General features: G+C 40.4%; 1 protein-coding gene across 3 annotated transcripts; it reads right to left on the bottom strand.

Moving 5' to 3' along the window:
* Window positions 1-231: 231 nt before the first annotated feature.
* On the bottom strand, window positions 232-25,847 carry LOC100689894 (rap guanine nucleotide exchange factor 4). 3 transcript variants are annotated; one of them, XM_025900601.1, is made up of 30 exons: window positions 25,671-25,847; window positions 21,215-21,357; window positions 18,852-18,940; window positions 17,817-17,963; window positions 13,423-13,495; window positions 13,018-13,073; window positions 10,695-10,801; window positions 10,412-10,533; window positions 9,759-9,942; window positions 9,388-9,472; window positions 8,848-8,908; window positions 7,801-7,877; window positions 7,207-7,353; window positions 6,748-6,842; window positions 6,533-6,618; window positions 6,077-6,155; window positions 5,430-5,580; window positions 5,257-5,345; window positions 5,144-5,171; window positions 4,968-5,043; window positions 4,283-4,429; window positions 4,033-4,130; window positions 3,705-3,830; window positions 3,365-3,543; window positions 3,145-3,235; window positions 2,978-3,028; window positions 1,897-1,984; window positions 1,737-1,801; window positions 1,560-1,614; window positions 232-1,436 (listed from the first exon to the last, which is right to left on the bottom strand). In XM_025900601.1, the coding sequence occupies exons 1-30, from the start codon at window positions 25,736-25,738 to the stop codon at window positions 1,309-1,311; spliced, it is 2,991 nt and encodes a 996-aa protein (XP_025756386.1). In that variant the 5' UTR covers window positions 25,739-25,847; the 3' UTR covers window positions 232-1,308. The 3 variants fall into 3 exon arrangements, with proteins under 3 accessions (XP_025756386.1, XP_025756387.1, XP_013124080.1); XM_025900602.1 differs by lacking the exons at window positions 17,817-17,963; window positions 18,852-18,940; window positions 21,215-21,357; window positions 25,671-25,847 and adding an exon at window positions 14,417-16,725; XM_013268626.3 differs by lacking the exons at window positions 17,817-17,963; window positions 18,852-18,940; window positions 21,215-21,357; window positions 25,671-25,847 and adding an exon at window positions 14,219-14,410.

Raw genomic sequence — 25,847 nt, 5'->3', positions numbered from 1 at the left:
CACATGTAAGCAAATGCCAGTCTTTGTCACATTTTAGTTTTTAAGGCCTCGTGTGTTGGCGTACCTGTCTTCAGACGTCAAGTGAAGTCAAAAAGCTCGGCGGCGGGCTTCTCCAGTGGTGGCTGAAATATTTTGGATTTTTGCTGGATATTCTTTCCAACAACATCATCCCTTCAGCTCCACCACACGCACTGAAATATCACAGTCTCAAGAAGGTTACCAAACCATTAGAACTGTTAAATTAGCTATTTTTATTTACAAGGCAGACTACACAGAGTACAGTTAGAGGCTGCTTTGGGAAAAGGCAGCCTCGCTGCAGTTCTCAACACACACCAGCACAGCAAAAGCTCCTGAGATCAAAGCAAAATGAATGACACTTGTAAAGAACGCACTCAAAATCTACACGCACATATACAAAAATAAAATTACATGGATTGAACACAACTGGTAGAGATGACAAGATTTTCCCCTCAAAGTGTAAGTTAGACTCAGTAGCTGCAGTCGGTCCAAATCTAAGACATTGCAACTGACAGCAGAACATATCCGGGATGGTTTATACGCTTGGCTGCACCCTAATTCCAAATAAAACTCACAATAAATACCACAGTGACCCATTTGAACACTGCCGGTAATACCATTAAGGATTTAATCCGACTAATACTCTGTTAAGTAGGTTTAAAGTGTCTAACTAATTAATGGACACTGATATTTACCTAAAGGACATCAAATCCTACAGATTTTCAAAGGTCCTTATAGACTTTTTTAGATTATAAAGTAAGTATGCTCTTTGAGATTTAATATTGACCAGGGTAAACAAAGAGTCTCGATCACTACAGTTTGTGGGGTTTCCTGTGTTTTGCGTCTATGAGTGGGATCATCAGGAGAGAACGGTTTGCTCTACAGGCAGGTACAGTACTTTATTGTAAACTAGGGCTCATCTGGGGTAGCACGACATTACAGGACACTCTGATAGAAATCCACTGTATAGAACACAAGGTCTATGAAGTTCAGTCATGCAGGATATTGATTCAAGTTCTATACATTACAGTTCTATCTAACAGGTCCCAAACAGTAATAATTAGTACGATATGAACCCTCAGTCTGTTGACTGAGACACGGCGACAAGAGAGCAGCTGAACGGCTTCTGTTTGTTCAGGGAGAAGAGGCTTTTCACGGCACAGTCCTTAATAGTCCATAATAACACTAAAGTCACTGAATGCTGCGATTTGCTACTGTTGTGTTGATTTATTTTATATAGTTTTTTATGCTAACGTCACAGAGAAGGCGTTGTGGTGGAGGATCTGGAGCTCATGTCCGCCGAGGCTCCAGCCGGTAGGAGAGCTGCGTCAGCGCCCTCTGGTTGTCAATCACGCAGAGCTTCCTAACGTAACCCCGGACCTCCGCTTGATTCTTGTTTGGCTGGCAAATGTCAGGATCTAACATTAGGCAGAGATAAAGCAGACAAAAAAAACATTGACTGGAAAGATTGTTTACAGTCTGTCTACAAGGCCAGCAGATTAGAGGATAAAAGTGTGCTCATGAATAATAAGCAGACTTACTGAATGGCTGGCTTCTACAGTGTCTCACTTGTCGAATTGTGTTTGCTATAATACGCTGACGGAACAAACAGAAAACGGCTTTAGATACTCTGCAAACATGAATGAAGAACAACACGGCACTAAGAAAACTGCATGCATAAAACATACTCTCTCTTCTTTCTGTGAAAAGGAACTCACCATTTTCTCAAAATTGACCATGTTGTCAATGAATGTCTTGTTGCCCTCATGTGTAAATGTCATATCTGTAAAGAAATAGGTTAAAATGAAGCACAACCAAAATCTTCCATCTTCAATAAGTACTTCCTAAAGCCCTGTAAAGCCCTGTGCTGAGTCATACCTTTTAGAAGAAGTGGCACAAAGGGGATAATCGGTGGTTCCAGTTTGGTAACAGTAAGTCGGTAGGACCGGTGGTTCCTTGATGGGTCCTATTGCCAAACAAGTTTCTGGTGTTAGATACATTTATAGATCACTTTCTTTCTTTAAAACTCATACTGTTATGCCACCAGCCACTTTATTAGGTATGCCTTTCAACTGCCCATTGAAGCAAATATCTGATTGGTCAGTCACATGGCAGCAACTTCATGCATTTAGGCATGATAACATGGTCAAGACAACTTGCTGAAATTGAAACCAAGAATCAGAATGAAGAAGGGTTATTTAAGTGATATAGTAGTCTAGTTGATGGTGCCATACAGGCTCATCTGAGTATTTCACAAACTGCACAAACTTCCTTCTAGGACTTCTAGGATGCTAGTCAGAATTCAGCATGGTGATGTAAAGTGTGCAGGATATTTACTTTGGGCTCCTTAACACCAACTGAGCATCATTTAAGAGTCACAGCATACATGAATACTGTTTCTGACAATGTCTATCCTTTTATGACCACTTAAAGGGACGGCTGCTTCCAGCAGGGATACCAAATCACATCAGAAAGCTCAAATGATGAAACTGGAAAAATGATTTCCAGATTCCCCAGATCTCAGTGCAATGGAGCACCTTTGGGATGTGGTGGAAGGGGAGATTCACATCATAGATGTGAAGCGTACAAATCTTCTGTGTGATGCTGTCATATCAATATGGACCAAAATCTCTGAGGAATATTTTCAGCACCTTGTTGAATCTGCGGCAAAAAGAATTTAAGCTTTTCTGAAGGCAAAAGGTAGTCCAACCTGGTATTAGTAAGGTTTTTTCTAATGAAGGTGCTGGTGAGCGAACAGCCATGCAGTTGATTTTCCCTCCATTATTTTGTGCATCTGTCACCAAGACAACAGGTTTGAACCTAATTTTGTTTGTAATACTCATCACTGAAAACCAGAGACATTTAAAAAGAAAAAAAATATTTCCAGAAGTCTACAGAAGTCTTAGAAGTCTCCAGTTTATGCATAATGAATTTCAATAGACTTGAAAATGAAACTCACCATCATGTTCTCAAACTCAGCATAGAACTTCTTAAACTTGGTGGGAAGTTTCTGTCAGGAAAAGCAGATGGCATCTCAGTGAATCGAGGATTTAAGCAACAGCAGCATGCAGATCTGGTTCACAGCATAACCGTTCACGGATTATTCAGTTTTTCAATAAAGTTTACCTCCCACGTCTGGCTCAGTCTGCTCACAGCAGGGTTGCTCATCCCCATGATGATGGCAAAGAATGAATTGAGGTTCTTAAATTCTCGACAGCTGCAGACAGACGCACGCAAGCAGAAACCAAAGTGAAAACCAACAACATCGAGCTCAGCTTCCTCTACTGTTTGCTAGAAATGCTTCACTTAGTGATGTGCGTCACATTAACAGTCACATCCTACTCACTGTGCCGCTATCTTGATGAACTTCTTGAGGAGCTGGACTCTCTTGCTGAGCTGTCCGCAGAGGCAGACTTCAGTGACGACCCACAGCTGGACCTGGTTGAACCTCCTCAGGAACAAGTCTAGATTAGCCGTGGTTCGTTTAAAACTTTGGCGGCCAAACGTGTGGTAGAGCAGCTCATGCTGCGGAAGAAGACAGAGGAAACAAGAAGAGGAGCAGGTTGAGAGATCCTGCCAGTTTAACAACAGTTTGTGAAAAAGCAAAACTGCTGAAAAAGAATTGACTCTGACTCTAAAACAAGAGTCTTTGCAGCACTTAATGTACACAAAGGTGAGCAGGGTACCTCATGAACACAGCTGAAGAGCTCCCAGTCAAACATTGTCATTTGATAAGCCAAGTCCTTGGAGCTCATCAGCTCAAAAGTTGACATGGAGCCTGCAGTGGGCCCTTCCTGGTCTGGAAGAGGAGTCTTGAAGCGCACAGAAACAAACACTAACACAGTTTAATTTTTTTCCCTCAGCATATAAAACCAATATCTTCTTGCTTAGAGGCCACTTTTTACTAAATACTAAGTGTATTTCTTGTATCTTCTATATATGTTTGCAAAAAGATTTAATTCTAGGTGGTAATGCAGTTTAATAACAGCATAGTTCATAACATTACTCTCTTACCAGACTGTTGAGCTGCTCTCGAGGGCAGGCAAATAATCTCCCATTGATGCTCAAAGTAGAAAACACCGATACATCATTTGGCTTCAAGATTTGTTTTTCTGTAACAAAAATCGGGACAGATTCACTTTCACAGCCACATAAGACACCATCACGTGCAAATTATTAAAAAGGTACACAAAAGTGATCATCTACGAGTAGATGATGCTGCAAGTTAACGCCTGTCCACGTTTAAGATGATCTGCTTTCTTACCACCCGCAGAGCTGAGGTGGACCAGCAGGAGCTCATCGGTGGTGCCGAGCTTGTCCGTCACAGCACTGATCACTTCTCGTCCCGTCGCTGCCACGGGAATCCTGATTGTAGTGTAGGTGTGATCGCTGCAGTACACCTTCAACAGGACTGCACACGCACACGTGAAATTAATACAATGATATGGTATGTGACAGCTCCTGATCTGTGATGACAAAGAGCTGCTTCCAAGATGAAGAAGCAGGAAGCTCACAAAGCCACTGAAGGTTTTGCCTTTTTGTAGTCACAGACTGAATTATTCAAATATGAAAGCCGGCTCATTTCAATCAAATCAAAAGTTTATTTTTTTTTTTTTTAAAGTTAGCCCTTCCATCTCTGTTAGAGTGATGACTGGGGTCTTTCTCTGCCTCAGCCAGCTGTCACACACATGAATGACAGGAAAATAATCGCGTTGCTGTCAACCTGTCCGTAAGATTTTGTCACACCTTTTGTGCAAACACAAGTGGCAGCATGACAGGCAGGGTAAGGGAATATTCTCATCTAATCTGTCTTATGAAAATGGGAAAATCCACTTTAAATAGCACATTCCAAGGCAACTTGGCAAACTGCTGTCAAAATGTCTTTTTCCTTCAGGTTCAACATGAGGAGGAAAAAAAATACATAAATCACACATGTGCACAGAACTTACTGTCATCTTGATTTCTAATTGGCTGTTTCTTCTGCAGCCTTTCCTCTCCGTTGCTGAACTGTCGTATTAGGGTCTTCTGTTGAATAAATTATATGACAGCATCCAGATAACTACAGATGAAGCCGACATGTGAAGCGGACTGTAAAATCTTATCAAAAGTTATATAACAGATGTACCTTTTTTGTTGCTTTGGCCTCTTCGGAGCTAAAGAAAAAAATTAAAAGCGATACAGTGAATTTGGCGTGTGCATAAAGCAATGACAATAAATGTTCAGCCCACAGAAACATACTGCAATTTGACGACTTTCTCCAGGTCAGGTACCAAATCTTTCAAAGCTCTCAGCATCCGGGAGTCATTGGATAGACTTCCATACAACTCCTACGGAGACAGGGAGGAAGAACCACTCAGACTATGCAGAGGATCTGTGTGATTTACTACATTTGAAAGGCTCCTCGTGCTCACCTCCAGGAAAAAGATGGCAGCAGGTTCCTCTTGTATTAGGTAGGTATGTGTGTTTGCCCAGCGCAGGGTCATAATCAGGGCTCTCCTTTTACTGTTAAGTGCATACTCCAACCTCTCTTGTTCAGAGCCAGGCGGAGATGTCACATGGTATGTGCGCGTAAGGTTAAAGGTAAATAGAAAAGCGCTGAACCATTAAAGTAAATAGACACAGAGGTATATGCATATCTATATCTTCATTTCTGCTCAATTAAAAAAACTATCTTTCAACCAGCTTTAATTAAAATAAAGTGAGTTTTGAGATCATTCATTATGTTAAAAAAATGAACAAAGCACGGGATGTAGTGAGTTAACTGAACAGTGCTAAACTTATTACAACAGCTTAGGCAAGAAATACCTGTGCAACTGGGATTACAACTTGTTACTAAGGTGTGAAGGGAACAGCTGCTCAACTGCTGCTTCAGCACTTCCAGGAGCAGAAACTGATGCTTCACAATCTAAAAATGGCGCCGGAAGTGTTGTTACATTACGCAGCAAACCGTGAAGAAAACCAGGGTTATGCACCCGACACAAGCCCTGTTTATTTATTTTAAACACACAGTTTAGATACAGCAGGAAGGAAATAAAGACTTTAAAGACAAAAAGGATATTGTGACAGGAGTAGAGGGCACAGCTGGCTGTTGGGCATGAAGACACAGTGCATGAGGACAAAATCATCCACTGCTGGGTCTGACACACGAGAAGAAGCAGAGTCAGTAGCAAGAAACGAACAGATATTTAATCTTTAATGCATTCATCCTGTCAGTAGATAGTACTAATCCAGAGTCTAACCCAGACTCATGTAAACGCCTGAAACGTGTTTTAATCCTGTTTTTAACAGCAAACCGTTTCAAACCACAGGAGAATATCCTATTTAATATTGTGTTTTATAGTAAAGAAAATACTGAATTATCAATTTGTTGTTTTAAAGTTCACATTAGAAACATTTTTTAATAAAAGACACTCTTCAATAATTCATAATTTATGCTATAGTTTATGAGTATCCTGCAATATACTATCCTGACAGCATATGATCCCAAATTAATCTGTGCATTCAGCTCTGCTACCTGGGTCACTGTGATGTATGTCCATCCTCATCGTCTCCAAGAAGTGCTCAAGAATCTTCTCTGGAGTTCCTGATATCACAGTGTACCTGCCAAGGTCACCAAGGATCACATAAAAAACCCAAACATTTTTAATAAAATAGAGAGAAATACACATATACTGCGAACACAGTTTTAAAGTACTTTTAGGTACAGTGTGTATACACCCAAACACATACTTTATGTTTCCCAGTGTGGAGGCTCGAGGACTCTTTTCTAACACCAGCACAGGGTGATCGTGCTCTTTCAAACGCACCGTGTTAGCTTCCACATCCTGCGAAACAGAATATTTCAAAATGAGTGCAGTACCACTCATCTGTCAAAGGAGGGAGACAAACATCACAGGGGCGCCGGCGTCATGAGCGATTAAAGCGTTATGAGACATTATTGCTTTACACAGCTTCAGAGGATGATGCATATTTTCCCTCCCCTATTTTCAGATCCTGATAATACAGACACATTTTTCAAGAAAGGGTTGCTACGTGAAACAAATACACATGTGTACCACTGCCTTGCATCAGTTCTTTATTTATAGTCATTGGGAAGGATGAAAGCAGATCCTGGCTTTAATAACTAAATGTTTCCACCATTTTTTCTTCACGGATCTTCGATCAGATCAGGGATAACTGTCTGCCTACCCTGAGTATCCTGTTGAAGTCTTCCTTATCCACACGCAGGAAGTGACAGTTGTCCTCTCTCAGGACGATGGATGCAGCCCGAGGTGAATCTGTAACCAGGGCCAACTTTCCAAAGTCATCACCCTCGTGAAGTGTACACACCACACCCTGACACACACACAGATGAATACACAACTAGCTCAGGCACATGTTCAGTTTACAAGCTTGAGATCTGAAGAAAAATATCAGAAAGGACAAGTAACTTTCTGAATCATCTTTGCATTTCTGTACATGTGTGATCAATCCGCGCGCAGCGTATTTGTCTGTACACTGGTTGTGTGGTGTATGAGTACAATCCCCTAAGCCAGTTAATCACAGTGATGAGTCACGATGAGCTATGCAGAGTTTGCCAAACTCACTGCTGGTGTTTCCCAGCCCTACAGGGTGCACAAAACGGCTCGGCTCTTTGCAGATCTGATGAGCTGCATGTTTTGCTCCATTACATTCAGATTGAATATCATCAAATGAAGCAGAAAACTAGAACGACATTGAAGTATCAAACTGAAGAACATAAGCAGGTAGATGGATGGAAGCCTTTCAAGCGCACCCACATACCTTTCCATAGATAACCACATTAACGGAGCCCTTCAGGATGATGTACCATGATGTGCCTTCTTCTCCTTGGTTAAACACTGAAAGGTAACAAAAACAAACACATATTAGTCCTAGCACACACATTCTGTACACCTGAGGTTTTTCAAATTGTGAGGCATGTTTCCCCTCTTAGAGTCAGAACTCAAGTCACAAACACAATTTTTAAATTTAGACGTCCCTTTTAGAATATATAATTTTCTCTACATGGGTGTCGTACAGGAGGAGGCTAATGGGTTAGCTATAATGAAGGTAGCTCTCTCTTTTAACCTGGTTAGGTCACCGTGGTAACGTCTGCTGAACACATAACCTGGTCAGGAGTAGGTTATATTTAGAGTTTCAGTTTAAAATTGGCTGCAAGCACCACATTATCACTGACTCTTTATTCACAGTAAAAAGAAAAGAAAAAATCTCTGTGTTCTCTGTATATGCAAACTGTCGAGCAGTACCTTATTAACACCGCAGAACAAAACTGCAATATAGCTGTAAATTACTGTAAGTAATATTTAACACAATTTTAAGAACATTTTAAAACTACTCATGCACTACATAAAATGACTTATACATGATCCATTAAGTATCTGTAAGTAAATATAATTATATTGTGATTTCAAATAAAATGCATCGAAATTCCATTTAGTTACAGGACAATTAGTCACAGGTCGAATTATAAAGTGTTACTGAGTAATCCACTGATGGCTGTTTCTATAAGCATGCTCCAGCTGCTAAAAGATTAGATACACATTAAGACTGCACTGCAATCAATAGCACTAATGGAAATTTAAAAACTGATCTATGCAACTTTTGCTGCATAGATCAGTGCTGTTCTATAGATGTGCTGTTCTATAAATACTTTGTCTGGAGTAATCTTAGATACCCTTTTTTAAATGGATGGTTCAGTTCAGTTGCCTCAACTTGTCCTCACAGGGGACCAGCGCTGTCTGACAGACTGAAAAACCATCCACCTTTTAACAGAAGAAAAAACGTATTCTGTGACATAAGAAGACTCACACACAGTTCCAGCTTTTGCATGTGACTCAAAGATCACCACGCTCGCCAGTTCCCTCTTCACCTGCAAACCAAAACAAACTGCTTCAAAACTCTTGGATTTTGCTGCCCTGCAGACAAAAATGGAAACTAAACACGAAGACGCCCAGATCAGGGTTTTTAAAGGTTATAAAAAGTGACCTAAAAGTAGGTAAATTACTGTTGCCAAATAAAAATACACCTTCATAATCTCTGTAGTTATTACAGACCTATTAATGGTGTAATATACATTTCCAAATGGCAGTAATGTGATTGCATAAAAGAAAAAAAAGAACAACAAAAGTACTTCTGGAGCCAGTACACATTTAATTAATTCTGCACATGGAAAATGCCTGCGAGCACAGGACAGACTGAGCACCACACTGTTGAGATAAATAGTGTAACAGCTTCTTCTTCTTCCATTTTTAAACATGAAAAGATTGTGATGTGGGGTTCTGATGTATTAACAATGTTCTTGGCATCTTGTACAGTGTATGTAAAAGAGTGGCACACCAGCTGACTCACAGTGTTGGAGAGGTGAGCTAAGGCCTTGATGTGAAGCAGCTCGTCATAGATGATCTCTAGGTCATCGCCTGTTCTCTGACCAGGCCTGCAGACACAAAGGAGCGATGCAGTCACCATAAAGACTTCATGCATGCACATCAGTAAAGTTACTTATGACAGATGATCTCTGCCTATTCTTTCACATGCTTAGTACTTTATATGAAGAATGTTGGTATGATTGGATATGACTGGGTTCAATTAGCGAACACTTCAGCACTCTGGTATCGGAAGGGAATGTTAATTATTGCATAAAAAGCAACAATATATTGCCAGATATTGTTGCTTTTAATGTATTTTGAATCTGTATTTCAAGAGTAAATAATAATACTGACGATTTCCTGAGGATCATGCGCAGCAGTGCATCAGGGCCAATCTGGGCAAGAAAGAGGATGGTCTCGGGCAGCTCTTCCTCACTTTCCCTCTTCTCCTCCTCACTAGGTAACGGTGTGTCCTCTTCCTCATCGTCAAGAAAACGGTAGAAGAGGTATTTGTCATAGAAACCGAGCTCCTGGTCCACTGGAGAGCAGAGAAGCACACAGTCAAAGCATCAGTATAAACGAGTGTGCATACAGATGAACCGTTTTCTCATCTCAGAACATTTCAGCCATGTTCTTTGAAGTGAAGGACTTTGAGATTGGATTCAATTTATATTTTATATCCATGCTTGGAAACTCATTAATTCTTACTCTAGCATTCAAAGAGAAACCCTCCCTGATGATTGATGCTTTCAAAACTCACATTCCAGCGCAGAGTCAAATGGAGACACACTGGCTCTAGTCTAAAACTAATTTGCAATTCAAAGTTTCAATAACACTTTATTCTAATTTACGCTCTAAACGATAAGTTACGCGTGGAGTGTGAATAACGTCTCCCAGCTTTTCAGCTGCTTTGAGGTTTGGGAATTGACTTAGTATGTTAAGATGACTCACGGAAAGAAATGAACCCAACGATATGCATGATGAGAAACATCAGACTTAAGTATTACCATGATTTAGCACCCCTTCTTCTAGTAGTGCCTGCCACATCCCGACAGCATGGGAGCGAGTGAGCACACAGGCGCTCTGCAGCACCAGCCAGTCCACCAGCTCTGTGCCTACACAGCACTGTCTGCAATACACATGTAAACACACTGTTTACTGTATATTTACTGTGGGGAGGTTTAAAAATACTTAATGTAATTTTCTGTAAATCAACACCACATCCACAGAAAGCTTCCCCAAGCACTTGCAAGCACACAGAAATACAAACAGAACTGCAGACCCACATACCTGTATGTCTTCAGGTGATACTTCCTGTCTCGAATCATGTGAGGGGCTCTGGACAGGATGGCGTTGCGGAGAACCTTTCCAGCTCTCTGCAGCTTCTCTGAGGGGATCTGCAGAACACAGGGACATCGGCTTAGGTGACTTCATCTAGTCCATCTAAAGCTCTGACTGACTAGATTGATATTTTTTTGTAAAATAAGGCTGTGATAAAATCCATCATGTTGATTGTTAATTTTGTTGGTCAAGCTTCAAGTGGTGTGTGTTGGCAAGAAGAATTTTGGGAACCATTATTTATCCAGGATTGTGGTCCGATCGCAATCTGACTCAAGTAAGAATGCACATTTGTGTCTTTATTGGATACACTGAGTAGTCACTCACAGTGCAGGCCAGGAAATGAAATGAGTTTAGTAACTTGTTTAGCAGCAACAATAACCATCAGATGTTTCCTGTAGCTTCTGCACGGTGATGAAGAGTCATTTTGGAGCCTCGCGCCCATAAAACTGCTCTTGCTCATCGATATTTACGGGACATTTTGGTTAAACAGCCACAAAATCTCAGTTTGCTTAAGATCACAACACAGGTATTCCAAAAGATAAATTCTCCTCTTGTTATTGTTATTGTTGCAGTACTCAACCTTAAAGTTAGAGTGTTTAAAATATCACCGCTAGATGTCAATAGATTGCAGATTGCTGTTAACTGAGTTCTGGTTTCTTATCCCTCCCTATTTAAGTGCATAATCATAAACAACTCTATGACACAACATCTACCACTTCTCTTTTCCTCTACCTTTGGTGTGCTACATATATATATGTATATGTGTATTAAATGCAATTATTCAGAACGGCGATGTCCATCTTGGCCACTTTATTCAGGATAGCTGGGCAACAAGGCGGCTTCCACAAACTATTGCCCACCTTTATGTACTTTTAATGATTTAATTCTAATTTTATGACAATGCATCCGTTTTTTGGGCATAATCACACACTGATCAAACATATTTATGAGTACAACATTCTTTTTTCTATTAAATAACCTCAAAAAATGGCTGACTGCACATTTTAGTGTCATGTCATGGCCTACCACCCTCACATGCTCGTGTAAAACTTTTATTAATAAAATTTTTTAATTCCTTCTTGTTCCCCTCAATGACGGCAAGCCGGCTAAGTATTCAGCTGGCAAATTAGGCCCTAACATAATGCTCCCTCCGCCATGCTTCACAGTTAAAATCTCATTAACTGAGAATCTGATTTTGAGTAGCACAGAACAAGTAGCATTTAGAATTCAGTAGCCTGAATTGTGTGTGCAAAAACTGTCTGACATCAGTTTGCTTATATTGTGTGTGTCTATAATCATGATTTAGATAAAGATCAGCTCAGGTTTTATATTTAATCAATGCAAAAAATTCTGAATGCTGCTCACGTATACTATGGATCACTCAAACAGTAAAACTGTATCAAAACACACAGCACATACAAGCAGACACATCCTTTATAGACCGCACCTGCATAGACAGCAGGGAAAATGACAGATGTGTGTACACACACACACACACGCATACACATCTGCTTCTGAAAACAACAAAGGAAGGCATTTTAATTGGGCAGATGGGATCTTTCTTCTGTGTGCATGCATTATCTAACATTAGCATAACTACAGAGCATCACAGCTGTGAGTCATCATCGGTCTCTCCTCAGAAAATACACGCACTTCCAAAATTCATTCTGGCACTCTGGTTCATTCACAAACATGAAAGTATGCAGCGTTAAAAACAGCTCGATTTTATGACCCCCGTGGACCGGTTTACGACATGTTTCCGAGAAATATTCAAGTTACTTTCAGTTTCGGATGTTAACAAAAACAAAACATTGAGCTGATGTAATGACTACTTATTTTTACTTATTTTACTTACGTATTTGAATTAACTGCATCTTTTTAATTTACCATTCAAGTTGCAAACAGTGTAGATATGGCTCGAAAAATGGGAAAATGGAAAAACAGGAGTCTTAACTGCACATGTAAATGTATAAAGGTTTAACCTGGAAAATATTTAAGCTCAAAATACATTAATAGCATTGCTTCAAACATTAAAAACTACTGCTCAGCTGATTTTTGCACAGTTCTAAATTTGTCTAGAAACTTCTGCCTAGAGATATTTTGACAAGCAGTGACAAAAGTGGGTTTTTTAGTCAGGTTATGATGGTCTAGAGGTTTGTTAAGTCATGCTTTCTGTAACTTAAGGCTGAGCCTGTTTCTCATTTTTTAGTTACAGTAAACTAATCTAAGAACTTCATTTAGGTTGAAAACCTAATCAGGAGGAAACGTTTACCTTGTTGTGAGCTTTGTTTGCAGAGTCTGAATTCATGTTGTCTTTGTCTGTGAGTCCTGAGGAGAAAAAAAAAGATTAATGCTAAAGCACAGCAGGATGCTCTGCTTCACAGAAGCAAAAAAGCACTGTATTGCAACTTGAAAAACAGAAACATAACCATTTTATATTTACATATACACAATATAGACTCATCCATCATTTTAACAGGCTGGGAAGGAAAGCTCCTGCTTCCTGTTTTTAGTCATCACACAGAAGTCTCCATCTTTTTTCGTGCATCTGCTGCACATTTCCAATTTATTACTTGCAATATGTTTGTATGCATAAAAACGTTCATTGAATAAACATTTAAGCAACACCCAGAGTGTCTTTTTCTATTCCCGTGTGTCCACTTGTGCATCTACTCACTGTCATTGTTGGATCCACTCTCCATGGCTCCATAAGGAGGGGCCAACAGTGCAGCCAGACTCTGACGATACTTCTAAAGAGCAACACACATCAGAGGCCACATCAGTCTTGAAAACACCTCTAGCAGGGTATCATCTATAAAGCACCAACATCTTTTAAACATCAAAACCCATTCCTGTTCCAGCTCTCTCTCTCTAAAGCGCACAATGTTGCTTGAACACAAAAGTGCCCCTCAAAACAAAGCCCTTTGTACAACCAAGATCATTTACATGCAGAACAACATTATATAACACACAAACACACACACACACACACACACACACACACACACACACACTGCATTTAAACAAGGGTTAGACTGCTTGATGTGTACAGATGCTGTTCTTACAGTTGTACATTTCTGTAGCAAAGACTATGAAACACACGGAGCCAGAGCTTTTGTGTCTGAATGTGCCACTGCTCTTCTGCAAGGTCATTATCAAGCAACCCATGCTTTCTGACAACTGCCAGGAATACACACACACACACTGGAAGAGAAACAGAGAGAGCATCTGTTTGACCTAAAGACACAAACGCTTCCCCATCCGTGTTTTTCTTGCACACACTCGATCCAGAAGCTAGTGAAGCTAAAACATTTCATGTCAATAGTAAAAAATGCACAAAGGTGATTCCAGGGAGTTTCATTCTGTAAAAAAACAACAACAACAAAAAACTATACAAGCAAAGATTACAGTGACACAGTGCCCCTATGCACACTACATACTAGACACAGTTAAAGTCAAGGAGTCCGACTCACCTGAGTTAACACACTCAGCTGCTTAATACTGAAGGGACTGAAACCCCAGAGAGCTGCCCTCTGCTCCTTTACAACTCACACACACGCCACCGGATAGCATCCTGTTCAAAACAAGCTGCTCTCTTCCTTTTTTTTCTCCCCTCTCTTCCTCCCTTCCACTCACACAGTCGCCCCACTGTCTGCCTCCGTCTCACTCACCCTCTCTCACTGCGATCACGCCAGGAACCAAGCCACTTTCTCTCACAGGTTACCAGGGTGATTTGAGTCTCTGTATTACTGAGCTACTCTAGTGTAGGAAAAGGGGGTAGTAGTCAGAGGAGGGAAAGGCAGAAGTAGTGTTGGAGAGGAGGAGGAAAGGAAGGAGGCTAACAAAAGAAACGTGGCCAATAGAAGAGAGGGGAAGCTGGCATTAGAAATGTAGAGCAGGTGAAAAGGGGCACAGGAATAAATCAGAAAAGAGAAATGAAGTAACCACAGTCCAGACCAACTAATTATTAGCAGTAATTGTTACATATAAAAACATGTCTGTAGGCTATTTCCCATTCAAACACTTTTTTTGATCTCAATTTTACTAGAATTATGGAGCAGCGCTTTTTTTCTTTCATCCTTTCATCAAACACATGACTGCATTCATCCTGCAGCTTTTTAGTCTCCACCACAAGCGCACGCACACAAATTAGTCCTTGCACACGGGCACACACATAAAACACAGAGAGCCATATTTTGGAGATAAGATTGGGGGAAAAAAACGAACAAAAGACAACAACCTCAGGCCATGTTTTCTGTTTTATGTCCACTGTCCTTAAAATAGACAGCGGAGAGGCAGACAGAGTGCACTTAGTCAAAAAACACATGCACACACACTCTACGAGCGGAATAATACGATGGCACACACGCTTTAATAACCAATTATTGTCTTATCTAGGTCTCATGTGTTCCTGTAGCACAAAATGGAGGAATCACATTTGAGTAAATTTAATTTCAATTCATCCACGGTCACACGGGAAAAAGTCTTTTTTTTTTAGACCAGATAAATCAAAACAATGTGATCGATAAAATTGTTTGCGAGAGGGGTCCTAAAATCTGATTTAAAGGCCAAAAAAATTAAGAAAGAAAAAACACCAGACAGAAATTAGTCATTTTTTATAACCAAACTGTCAGTTACCTGCAGTTTCATTAAAAATAAGAACCTCTGACCATCAAAAAAACAACTGTTTTCTCACAATCACTGGATGGAGATGAGAACCATAGTCTGGGTCGGAAAGAGAAAAACTAAAAAAGTGGGCTTTTTGGATTGTGCGATACAAAATAACCACCTGTCAGACCAAACAGCAGCTCAGACCACACAGTCTTTCATTGTGACGTTACAGTGAAGTGCTGCCCAGCTCTGCCACGACTTCCTCTCTGAGAGAGAAACAGTGAATGGAGCTTGTAACTCCAACAAGGAGGCCCACAGAGAGGCATCTACTACAAAGCCAAATCTCTCGGGGCAAGGCTGTGTGAGTGTTCATACTAGTAGCTTGTGCGATATAGTAACTCTTTGCAACACGCCGTATATCAACTGACTGTGAGCTTTTACATCTTCAAAATGACATATGTTGTCAAATCCTATTTTTATTTTATTTATAAAGCACACAAAGCTGACCAAGGAGGGTCACACAATAAAATACCACATGCACACACACATCAAACAACAAACAAACAACAAACCATCACTTTCAGTACTTTTTGTTCATCTTTACGCTGAAGATACTTGATATTGACTTAGGCTGTCTGTTTGGGGTCGTTGTTCTGCTGCAGAATACATTTGGGGCCAATAAACAATCATCTATATTTCTGAAAGCATTTTTTGTTTACAGCTTTTTTTCCACACCTATCTAAAACTTTTGCACAGTACTATAATGAGATCGAAAGTCAATATCTGGTATTACCAAATCTATTACTTGCTATTGCTGTTGCATTGAAATCTGATGATTCTTTTCAGCTTTAATAATTCCATCAATGTTGAAAAGATCCCAACACCACCGGCTGAGATGCAGCCCCAACACAATGCCAGAACCTCCACCATGTTCTTCTGTGAGTTAGCATACCTCAGCTTAACTTTCCTGTTTCCCTTCCTGAAGAATAACTTCTTGACTTACCTTCTCCTTCACTTAGATCATTTCTGATGAAGCTTCAGATAACTCAGCTGAAGGGTCTGAGGCAGCTCTCTGGTACTGTTTTTGACATATTTGTTCTTAAGGACATGACCTTCCTGTAATATAGGACAATCTTTAGGACAATTTTCACACCAGGCTAAGATCTACCAAGATTTCAGCTAATAGCTCATGGGAATCACTTTATTGGTGCAAAAATGCTGTTTTATGCCTGTTTGACTATGTAATTTTTGGTATTTTTTTAATAAATGTATATAAAGGAAATTATCTATTTTTTGTGGCAGGCTGCTAGTACCAGAGTGAGTTGTCTGTTGACACAACACTGATTCATTCATTGAGCTAGCTACTTTTTTAATGTTTAACTTCATGAACTTGATTCTTATTGTTAACAAACAAAGAAAATAAAAACATGGAAATAGTACAGTAAAAGGACTGGACTGAGAGTGAGTTAAAAAAAAAAAAAAAAAGCAGCCAATAGAGTATAGAGTATATGGTATTATGGCTACAGCCTATCCTAGCTGTCACTTTGCAAAAGAAGGAGGAACACCCTGGACCAAGACACAAAGACAGACAACCACACTTACATTCACATCTCCTGACCTCATGTGCATGTCATGTGCTGTTGTGGTAGGAAGCCAGCAGAGAATCCACGCAGTACACAAGGAGAGCATGCAAACTCCCTTAAAAAGTGCGTAAATCACTTTTTAAGGGAAAACATACTCTGAAAACTTAGTAAGCATCTTCTGGTTTCTTAAAAGAATTGTCCTTGGGCTTTTTGTTTTGATGGCTGCCTCACTGGAGAAATGTGACAGTTCATCCGAGGCAGAAAACTTTACTTCAGACATGCAGATACAGATCACTGAATTACAGTAGATCCTTTTGTTTGCAGCGTTGTTATTGCAGGAATCTGTGTAACCTGCCTAAACATAAAATGTAATGGCATTTTTAGGATTGTATATAGCATTTTAGTTTGAGAAACCGAAACTATTAAGCATATCCATTAAAAAATTGTACCTATTCAAACAGATTAACCTCTCTACAGCAGCTTAACAACATTTAGATTGCATTTAAAATGTTATTAATCATCCTTTTAATATTTCTCAGAATTAAAATATTTTGTTATCAACTCATAGGCTAAAGGAAGTCTAAGAATACCCGTATTTTTCCAAGCAGGAAATGTGAATCCAGTTAAAAGACATAAAAAAGGAATCATTTAACTAATCGTGTTTAGATTTTTCTCACTATTGTCACTGTGTGTATACTTTAAATAAATCACTGTGCAGTTACCCAAAGTGTGCAACTAATAGGTTTGCAAAAAGGCACCGTAATGGTGGACAGCCCTCTTGTGGTTAAAAGCACAATTACAATAAAAAGTCTCAAAAGCGAAGCTCTTTCTACAATGGAGTTCATGCAGAATCATGAAGTTCCATCTCGTGTCACACCTCCCAGAGAGTCTTAAACTCCCTCTGTTCGATCCGGAGCAGCTCGCTGGTCTCTCTGCTGACAATGGTAGCGTGGCGCGGCGTGTTGTCCAGGATCGACTCCCCAAAGGCTGTCCCAATCCCCAGCGTGCAAATTGTGACTGCATCCTGCACACAGACATGACAACTTTTAGTTACAGTGTTTCTATAACAGACGAGCATTTGTTATTGAGCAAATGTGCTCTGTAGCAGCATAGTGCATCCCCGCGCAGTGAAATTATACAGCAGTAGCTACAAGCAGTGTGTATTAGGTTATTTTAATGAACTCGGACAGACATGGAAAGCAGACAGATTAATATGTGCAAATGAATGCAAATAAATCCAAATATGAGCAACTGCTGTTTACTGTAAGACAAACATCTCTTGGTGCTGTATATAATTGGGCAGGCTAGAGGGAAGCAAGGCGCGCATATTCACTGCTTAGCGGTTCAAACAAATACACTGCTTGCTATGGAAACCTTTTCAGCTGTCCAAACTGACATTTCAAATATAGCCACAGAAAGTAGGCCACCAATTTCACTTTAGGGCTACATACATGAAAAGGACGTCTCACAATAGAGGAGCTTCTTATCGCTGTCTTTCATTCGAAGCAAATCCTCTCTCCTTCTCCTCCCACTTGTCATTCTTCCCCACTACATGTATAGTATAACTCTATTTCCACGCTCTCACAGTGAGGGTTTAAAGTAAGGAGGAAGCCAAAATTCTCAGTGGCAGTTTTGCTCTGGTATATTTAGGAAGGGAGGCACAAATGGAGGCTAAAGAGTCGAACAAAGTCAGCTCGCCAACATACGAGACAGAGTAGAAGCCCCTTACAAAGGATCTTGTTTGATAGAAAATATATGAGAGCACTAGGAAATATCGACCACGAATGTCACATTACATTCATGGTTGATATTTTTACGAAAATAGGAAGGAAACTAAAGAATCCAAAAGCATCCAAGTCATTATTCATGTGTGTTTCTCAGTGTGACTTGAACTTTATCACATGACTCTCACCTGGTGGTTGGCGGTTTCTGACACTTTGACATCCAGGGAGCCAGAAAGGACTGCATACCAGCTGGTGCCAATGTCTCCCTGTCGAAACACTGCGTACAGTAAAATACATTAAACCACATTGAGAGCTGATGAAAAACGTCACTAAGACAAAGGCACTCAGAAAAACATGCCCTGCCATCTGATGATAAACCACAATCACTGCTGAAAGAGACATAACCCAAAAATCTATTGATATGATGATAAACGGATAATAAATATATTTGCAACAAACAGAAATGTGTGTGAAAAAGTTATAAATGCACCTATAAAGGAAAGCCTATTAAATATTTTTATCTTTAACTGAAAATAAATTGACTTGAGTTCAAATAAGCAAAACGCTGACACTTGTAGCAAAGGTTTGGTGTTAAACTAGCTGAATTAAATATTGTCTTGAGTTTGTGATCATTAAATTACACTAATAAAAGTATTTATTGGATATACAATTAGGTCCATAATTTGTTGGACAAAGACACCATTTTTGTAGTTTTGCTTCTCTACATCACTGCAGTGAATCTTAAATCAAACAATTGTGGTGTGACTGAAATGCAGACTTTCAGCTTTAATTTGCATTAACGGTTTAGGAATTAAAGCCATTTTTATTTATAGTCCCCCGTTTTCATAGGCTCAAAATTAATTGGACAAACTAACATGACTTTAAACACAAGGACTGTTTGTAACACTTGGATGAAAATCCTTTCAGTCAGAAATCTACCAAATGCTGTATTTCCTCCCTTAAATGCTCTATTTAGGTTTTTACTGCAACCACCCTCTGTTGCTGCTTGTTTGTGCCTCTCTCTCTATGACTTAAAAGTCTCCAGCAACTGTAAAGCATGCTCTGTTGTGTTGAGATCATGTGACTAACCTGGCCAGTGAAGAATATCCAGTTTCTTTGCCTTGAGAAACTCTCGGGTTGCTTCTGCAGTATACTTTGTATCGTTAACTATTTGCACTGTGAAACACTGTTGGATCAGTTTTGCAGCATTTTTCTAAATCTGAGCAGAGAGTACAGCCATGTACACTTCACAGTTCATCCTGCTGCTTCTATCATCTATCAGCATTCTCACCATCAATAAACACTATAGTGACCCAGTTCCACTGTCAGCCTTATGTACCCATGCCCTAACATTTTTTAGATGATACACCTATTCCTCAGGAGTGTCCTTGACTTGGCTAGACGTTGTTTTTCATAAGCCTTGATTATAATCCGTTATGTGTACAGACACATGCGCTCATCTTCTGATGATGAAATTTACTTAAATCACTTGGACTCTCTCAGACTCATGGACGCAGAAAGTATAACTGAGGCTTTAACCATAGAAATACTTCTATCATAATCCATTTTAATTGCCTTCTGTTGTCTTTCAGGCCTTTTGGTATCCTGAGCTGGTCAATGCAGTCCTCCTTTACACCACATTAATACTTTGGCCACCCCTAACGTTTTTGCTATCACTCTGATAGACTGAAAGCAAAACAAAATAAACCTAATGATGGCCTCCCTCACTGGCACTGACACTCTTTGGGCTTCATATTTAAAATGAATGTGAAAAGCTATAAAATGCAAATTCAAGACTTTTAATCAAATCCAGATATTATGTCTGTTTAATTTGTCATGAAATTACATGAACAGGCCCCTACTGGCCATGAAACTGCTTTTCGGTGGACTGTCCAATTAATTTTGAGCCTCTGAAAACGGGGGCTGTGAATAAAAAACGGCTGTAATTCCTAAACAGCTGACACAATATTTTTGTTAAACCCATTGAATTAAAGCTGCGCTTCAATCACATATTGGCTGATTGATTTAAAATCCTCTGTTTGCAGAAAATTCAAAAAGACAAAGCATGAAGTCCAAATGGAAAACATATAAAACACACTGGATCTAGGAAACAACAGGGCAAGAGGAACAGAGTAATGGGAGGATACCACTGTATATACTTACTCCTGTAAGTATATTGTATACTTATACTTATATAGTGGTATCAGGGAAGTGGAGAGAGCTGGGGAAAATGACACACAGTGGAACTAAATCACAGAGGATGAAGCAACATAATCAAAAGTAAAAGCAAATACAAGGAACAATTAATAATAATAATATTAGTATTGTACAATTTAGTTAAAAACAGGCATTGAAGAAGGTTAGGCACATTTTTGCATTCCAGTGCATCATAAGTCTTACTGTGCTCTCTCCTTAGGAGACAAAGAGGTATATTATATACTGTATGATGATTTCCTCCAATCCTTTAGAGCCTGACTAAACTCGACAGCATCAAAGACATCATTTTACATTCCTGTCAGTATTGTGTGTTTGTGAGTGTGCGTGTACGTACACGTGATGCCTTTCTCCAGGCATTCATAAAAGGCACAGGCACAGATCTGCAGTAGGAGCGGAGGTGGGAACCTCTGGAAGGCTTTGACCTCTCTTAGTCGGGTCAGAATAATATCCACGTCCTCTCCCGAGCGCTCCGAAGGCCTGCGCAGAGGAAGAGCCACCATTAAACCCACACGAGGCGTTAAAAAGGTGTATAAGTGGTTATGCAAAAAACAATTGGCATGATGTAACTTGTTCAGCGTGATGGATTATCTATCTTATTCAGGTCTATTTCAGCCTGAACGATAGCAAATCAATCAAAATCCTGCAGTATGCTTTGACTAGCAGTCATGTTAGACAGTTGCAATTATCAGTCAATGGACTAAACCGTGAGAAAGCAGCGATATTGCCCTTTAAGTATGAAGGCTGCTCTATTGTTATAATATTATCTATGAATATTTGTGCGAGAGCACGCTGTCTTCATTGTTCTGCCTGGTGTCTTAGTGATAACAGTGAAGAGCTGCAGGCACCGTTTCTCTCAGCTCAGGCCCCCCACAGGCTGTTGATGTAAGATCTCATTTGTACTGCTGCTTTTTCTAATGCGCTTAAATCTGAGCAGACACACACACACAACTAAGTCATTGTTGGACATCTAAGCAGGCACACACACAGAAGTTTGATCTGCGAGCTTAAACAGTCTGTTCTGAGACGTGGTGGTGCAAAAATACCAAGCCAAAATGTCTCAGAGTAACACACTGCACTTAGCACCATTCATTCACTTATTTTCCCTTTTTTTCCTGATAGTGACTCATCTTTGCACGTGTGTGTGAGTGTCTGTGTGTGCATATATGTGTGTGTTCATACAGAATAGCTAATGCACTGTGGGCTCTTCCTTCACAGATGAGAGGCTCTCAGTCCCCTCTTCTGCTTCATCTCCTTCCTCTTCCCTCGCTCCCAGCTCTCGCTCCTTTCTGTCTGCTTCTTCTAAACCTTTCTCTAATCTCCATCTACTTTTCTCTTCCTCCTCTTTCAAGACTTGCCCGTTTTTAGAACATGATAGGCAAGACTGAGAGGGACAAATGCAACCCATTTTTCTCCCTTTCACTAGAGGCACAGATTCCTGGTGCATTTAGTGCCACCACTTACACATACCAAACGTCCTATTTATCCCTTTTCGTCTGCTCTGCAAGCTCAAAGGCAAGAGTGACTCCCACTTTACTCACATGTAGGTACGTGTGGTAATAAACACCGAGCACGTGGGTCACGAAGCAATGAAATGTACCTGTACCGTGTACCTGGAAGAGTTTGTCACAATAAAAACAGATCAAAGGCTGCATTGCACAGCCCATCTTCCATTCACATATCAGCCACGAGCTCAGAGCTTTTAAAGGTGGGTCTTTTTTTTCCTCTCACTTTCTGTTTTTTTTGGTCTCTGACTCATCCACCTACAGCTCGTGTATTGGCCCTTGGTGCTTCAACAGGGTGTCATATCCCAGAGTAGGCTGGGTTAATGGTTGAGACAGGTGGGCTCCCACACTACAACAGGGAGAGACAGGGAGGTGAACTCTGCAGGGTTGAATGGGTAATACAAACACCACCCTTCACATATGCGTCTATAGTAAAACTGTTCGGCTCTGTAAGTTACTGTCCCCTGGTTAAGTCTTCGCCCTTTCCCTTTTGTCCACTAACCTGTGCTTGCTCACTCGCTTCCTGTCGGGAGGAATCTGCCTCCCCCGCTGGTGAGAGAAGAATGTGACCTGAGAGTTGTTCACCTTCTATCACTCTCCCTTCACGTCTCCTCTCTTCCTCGACCTCTTCCTTTTGTCAGCCTTCCCCTCTCCCTCCCCCACTCTTCGTGTCAGCAGAGATCTCAGCTTTCAAGCACAAATTATGGCGTGTGCGAATACACACACACACACAAACAAAGGATTAACAAATCGACCAGCGTGACACACTGAAGACAAAAACCAAGAGACAGCAGAAGGTTCTGCAGATTGTTTCAGGAAACATCCATCTGGAAAAATTCACTGTTCACAGACAAATAAATCAGAGGTTGTTTTGTGGCAGCCTGTCAAAGTGTCACACAGATTCAAAACAAACAGATTTATTCGCCTGGTGGATTAATACATTACTGCAACACCGATTATGTGATTGTATGCAAGAACCTCTTCTGACACTCATCTGCATCACCACTAACAACCAGAGATGGTGGTAAATCACTGAGTAGCATAAACCCTGCTCACTTCGCATTCAAATGACCAATTAGAGTTAGAAATGACTCATCAAGCTTTGCAAGATTTGCAAATTAGCCTACATAATACGCGCACTTATACCTTTCACCTATGAGGAATTGCTTTTGCTAAGACTTACTACTTTGATATGTCACCCTGGTGCTAGACAAAAATATTTTCCTGCAATAAAAAAGGCATTAAATATAAACTTGGATCTGGCTTGGTGCTGTGTGTACGTTGAGTGCACCATCTATTTAACTCCTGGGTCAACAGAAAACAAAGCAAATAAGATCTTATCCCACATACTTCACAGCCACCGGCAATAAATGTCTTCGGACAGATATATTACAGACAGTCATAGCTTAACCTCTGTCTTTCTTTCACCTTCCTCCCCTCTCTGCCTCTCACTCCTCACTTGCTCACATCAACAGTTAGCATAGATGAAAGCTCCCAAACACGCATACACACATACACACACAAATATACACACACTCCTGGATATTGATTGAATAAGAGGTGGATAGCTTAAAAGCACTGAGTGCTCTACAGTAAGATCCTGCAGAGTTCCCAGTGTCTTTATGAACATCCAGCTAATACTGCATACTGGTGACTTTAAGTTTCCAACATAATTATTCTAGCCTTAATTTCGGTAGATGTTTTCAGCACAATGACTTAAACAGAAAACAAAACAAAAACATTTTGCACATTTATTTTATGAGATATATGAGCAGGAGATGGACACACTCAATCAAAGCTGCAAACAGAACACAATCGCTAAACTTGGAAAACCAAATTTATTTGCAGTGTTTCTGTGATAGACCACCAAGCTACTGGCTTATGCCAAAGAGAAGCCCTCTTAAATAGGGAGTGGCTGTAAGTCTGCAACCAATCATATTCCCCATTTGCTCACCAGACCACAACAAAGATCACACCACCCTTTGAATTTTTACAAAAGCATACGCTACTTTGAGCAAATTGTTCAAAATATTTGCAACTAAAACTGAAGCAATCTGGAACTTAAACAATTTCTAAATTATTACAGATTGTAAAACATATTTAAGCAAGAATGTTCAGAGATTTTAAAGGCGCCAGCATCTCGAGTTGACTATTGGTGGTAATGTGTCTTTCATGGTAACAACTCATTGATTTTTACACTGTAAATCTGAAGATGCCAACTGGGCTTCTGGACAGCTACGAGGCCTTTCTCACTAATTTCTGACAATTTATATTCCGATCAATTACTTGCCAAAATAACCCAAGGACTAATTAATAGTTAAACTGGTTAAAAAGTATAATGCCGTGTTGTCAATACCCTTATCAGTGACAAATAGTTGCATTTATCCACTCAGTTTTATTCCAGGTGAGGATTAGGAGACAAGATGGTTGCTTCAGGTTGCCATTGGTAATGTGAGGATGTGTCAGATAGGTGTGTGGGTGGGTGGGTGTGTGTGAGCTGTGCTGTGCATGTCATATATGTCACTACCTATGATCTAGAGTAATTACTGTAGTGCTGCTCTTCATCGTGTTTATTTATTCGAGCTCTCTCCCTTAGCTTTTTCAGCACAGTAAGGGAGCTTTACTGTTAATTGGGCAGGCACAGTGTGGACTAAACGATTTTCTAATCGCTGCAGCTTTTGGATTGTTGAGCTGTTGATAGACAAACTGTGAATTGGATGTTCGGTTATTCTAATCTGTTCAGTCAGCCCAGACTAACGTAGCCTGATGCAGCACCGTGAGATAAACGGGAGGAGGAGAGAAAAAAATACACTGCCTGCGCTGGCTGGCCTCTAGTATTTTATTCAAATCACTAGCATACACGCCACAGTTGTATTTTAAAAATGTATGGCTATTTGATTCAAGCAGGCAGAGATAAACCATGTGCGTCTCATCATCAGCCATGCAGTGCAGAGACACCACAGTGAACCTCGAAGCCACCAACGCCTTTTTGACCGGAGATACAAAAACAGGAATTTTAAAAAAAAAATCGGTGTGTATTGTTATGCACTGCAGTCTGTACAACTGGGCGACAAGTGGTGTCTATTTAGTGAAATGACAGCGATAATATACTAAAACAAAATGAGGCGTATCACGTTATTATTGCACAGTCACACACTGCACACGCAGCGATCACCGGTTCCGATTAATCACGTTGACGCGAATGAATGAAAGAGGGCAGAGACAACACAATCGTTGCTGTGTGGGGATGCGCGGCGTGGCACTGGGTCATGTAGTGCTTTCACCCACCTTTTATCCAGGCAGCAGATCCACTCCGCCGATGGGGACGAATTAGGGGACGTCTGCACCGCGACCATCTTCCCCGGCTGTGTGTGTGCGTGTGTGTGTGTCACCAGACGCTGTGATGCTTACCGGAGGAGGGTTCCCGGTTGTCGGTGGTCGTTAATGGTTGTGAGCTCCGACTGC

The sequence above is a fragment of the Oreochromis niloticus genome, linkage group LG18, assembly GCF_001858045.2.
Source record: "Oreochromis niloticus isolate F11D_XX linkage group LG18, O_niloticus_UMD_NMBU, whole genome shotgun sequence".
Lineage (NCBI taxonomy): Eukaryota > Metazoa > Chordata > Actinopteri > Cichliformes > Cichlidae > Oreochromis > Oreochromis niloticus.
The sequence above is the reverse complement of the archived record's forward strand: the minus strand, read 5'-3'. Positions and strand labels throughout refer to the sequence as shown.

Excerpts from the sequence above, each read along its gene's own strand:
- LOC100689894 (XM_025900601.1), bottom strand. The coding sequence starts at position 25,738 with ATGGTCGCGGTGCAGACGTCCCCTAATTCGTCCCCATCGGCGGAGTGG. Across the intron at positions 21,358-25,670 it reads ATCTGCTGCCTGGATAAAAG|GCCTTCGGAGCGCTCGGGAG; the intron begins GTGGGTGAAAGC and ends TCCTCTGCGCAG. Across the intron at positions 18,941-21,214 it reads CCTGGAGAAAGGCATCACGT|TGTTTCGACAGGGAGACATT; the intron begins GTACGTACACGC and ends TACTGTACGCAG.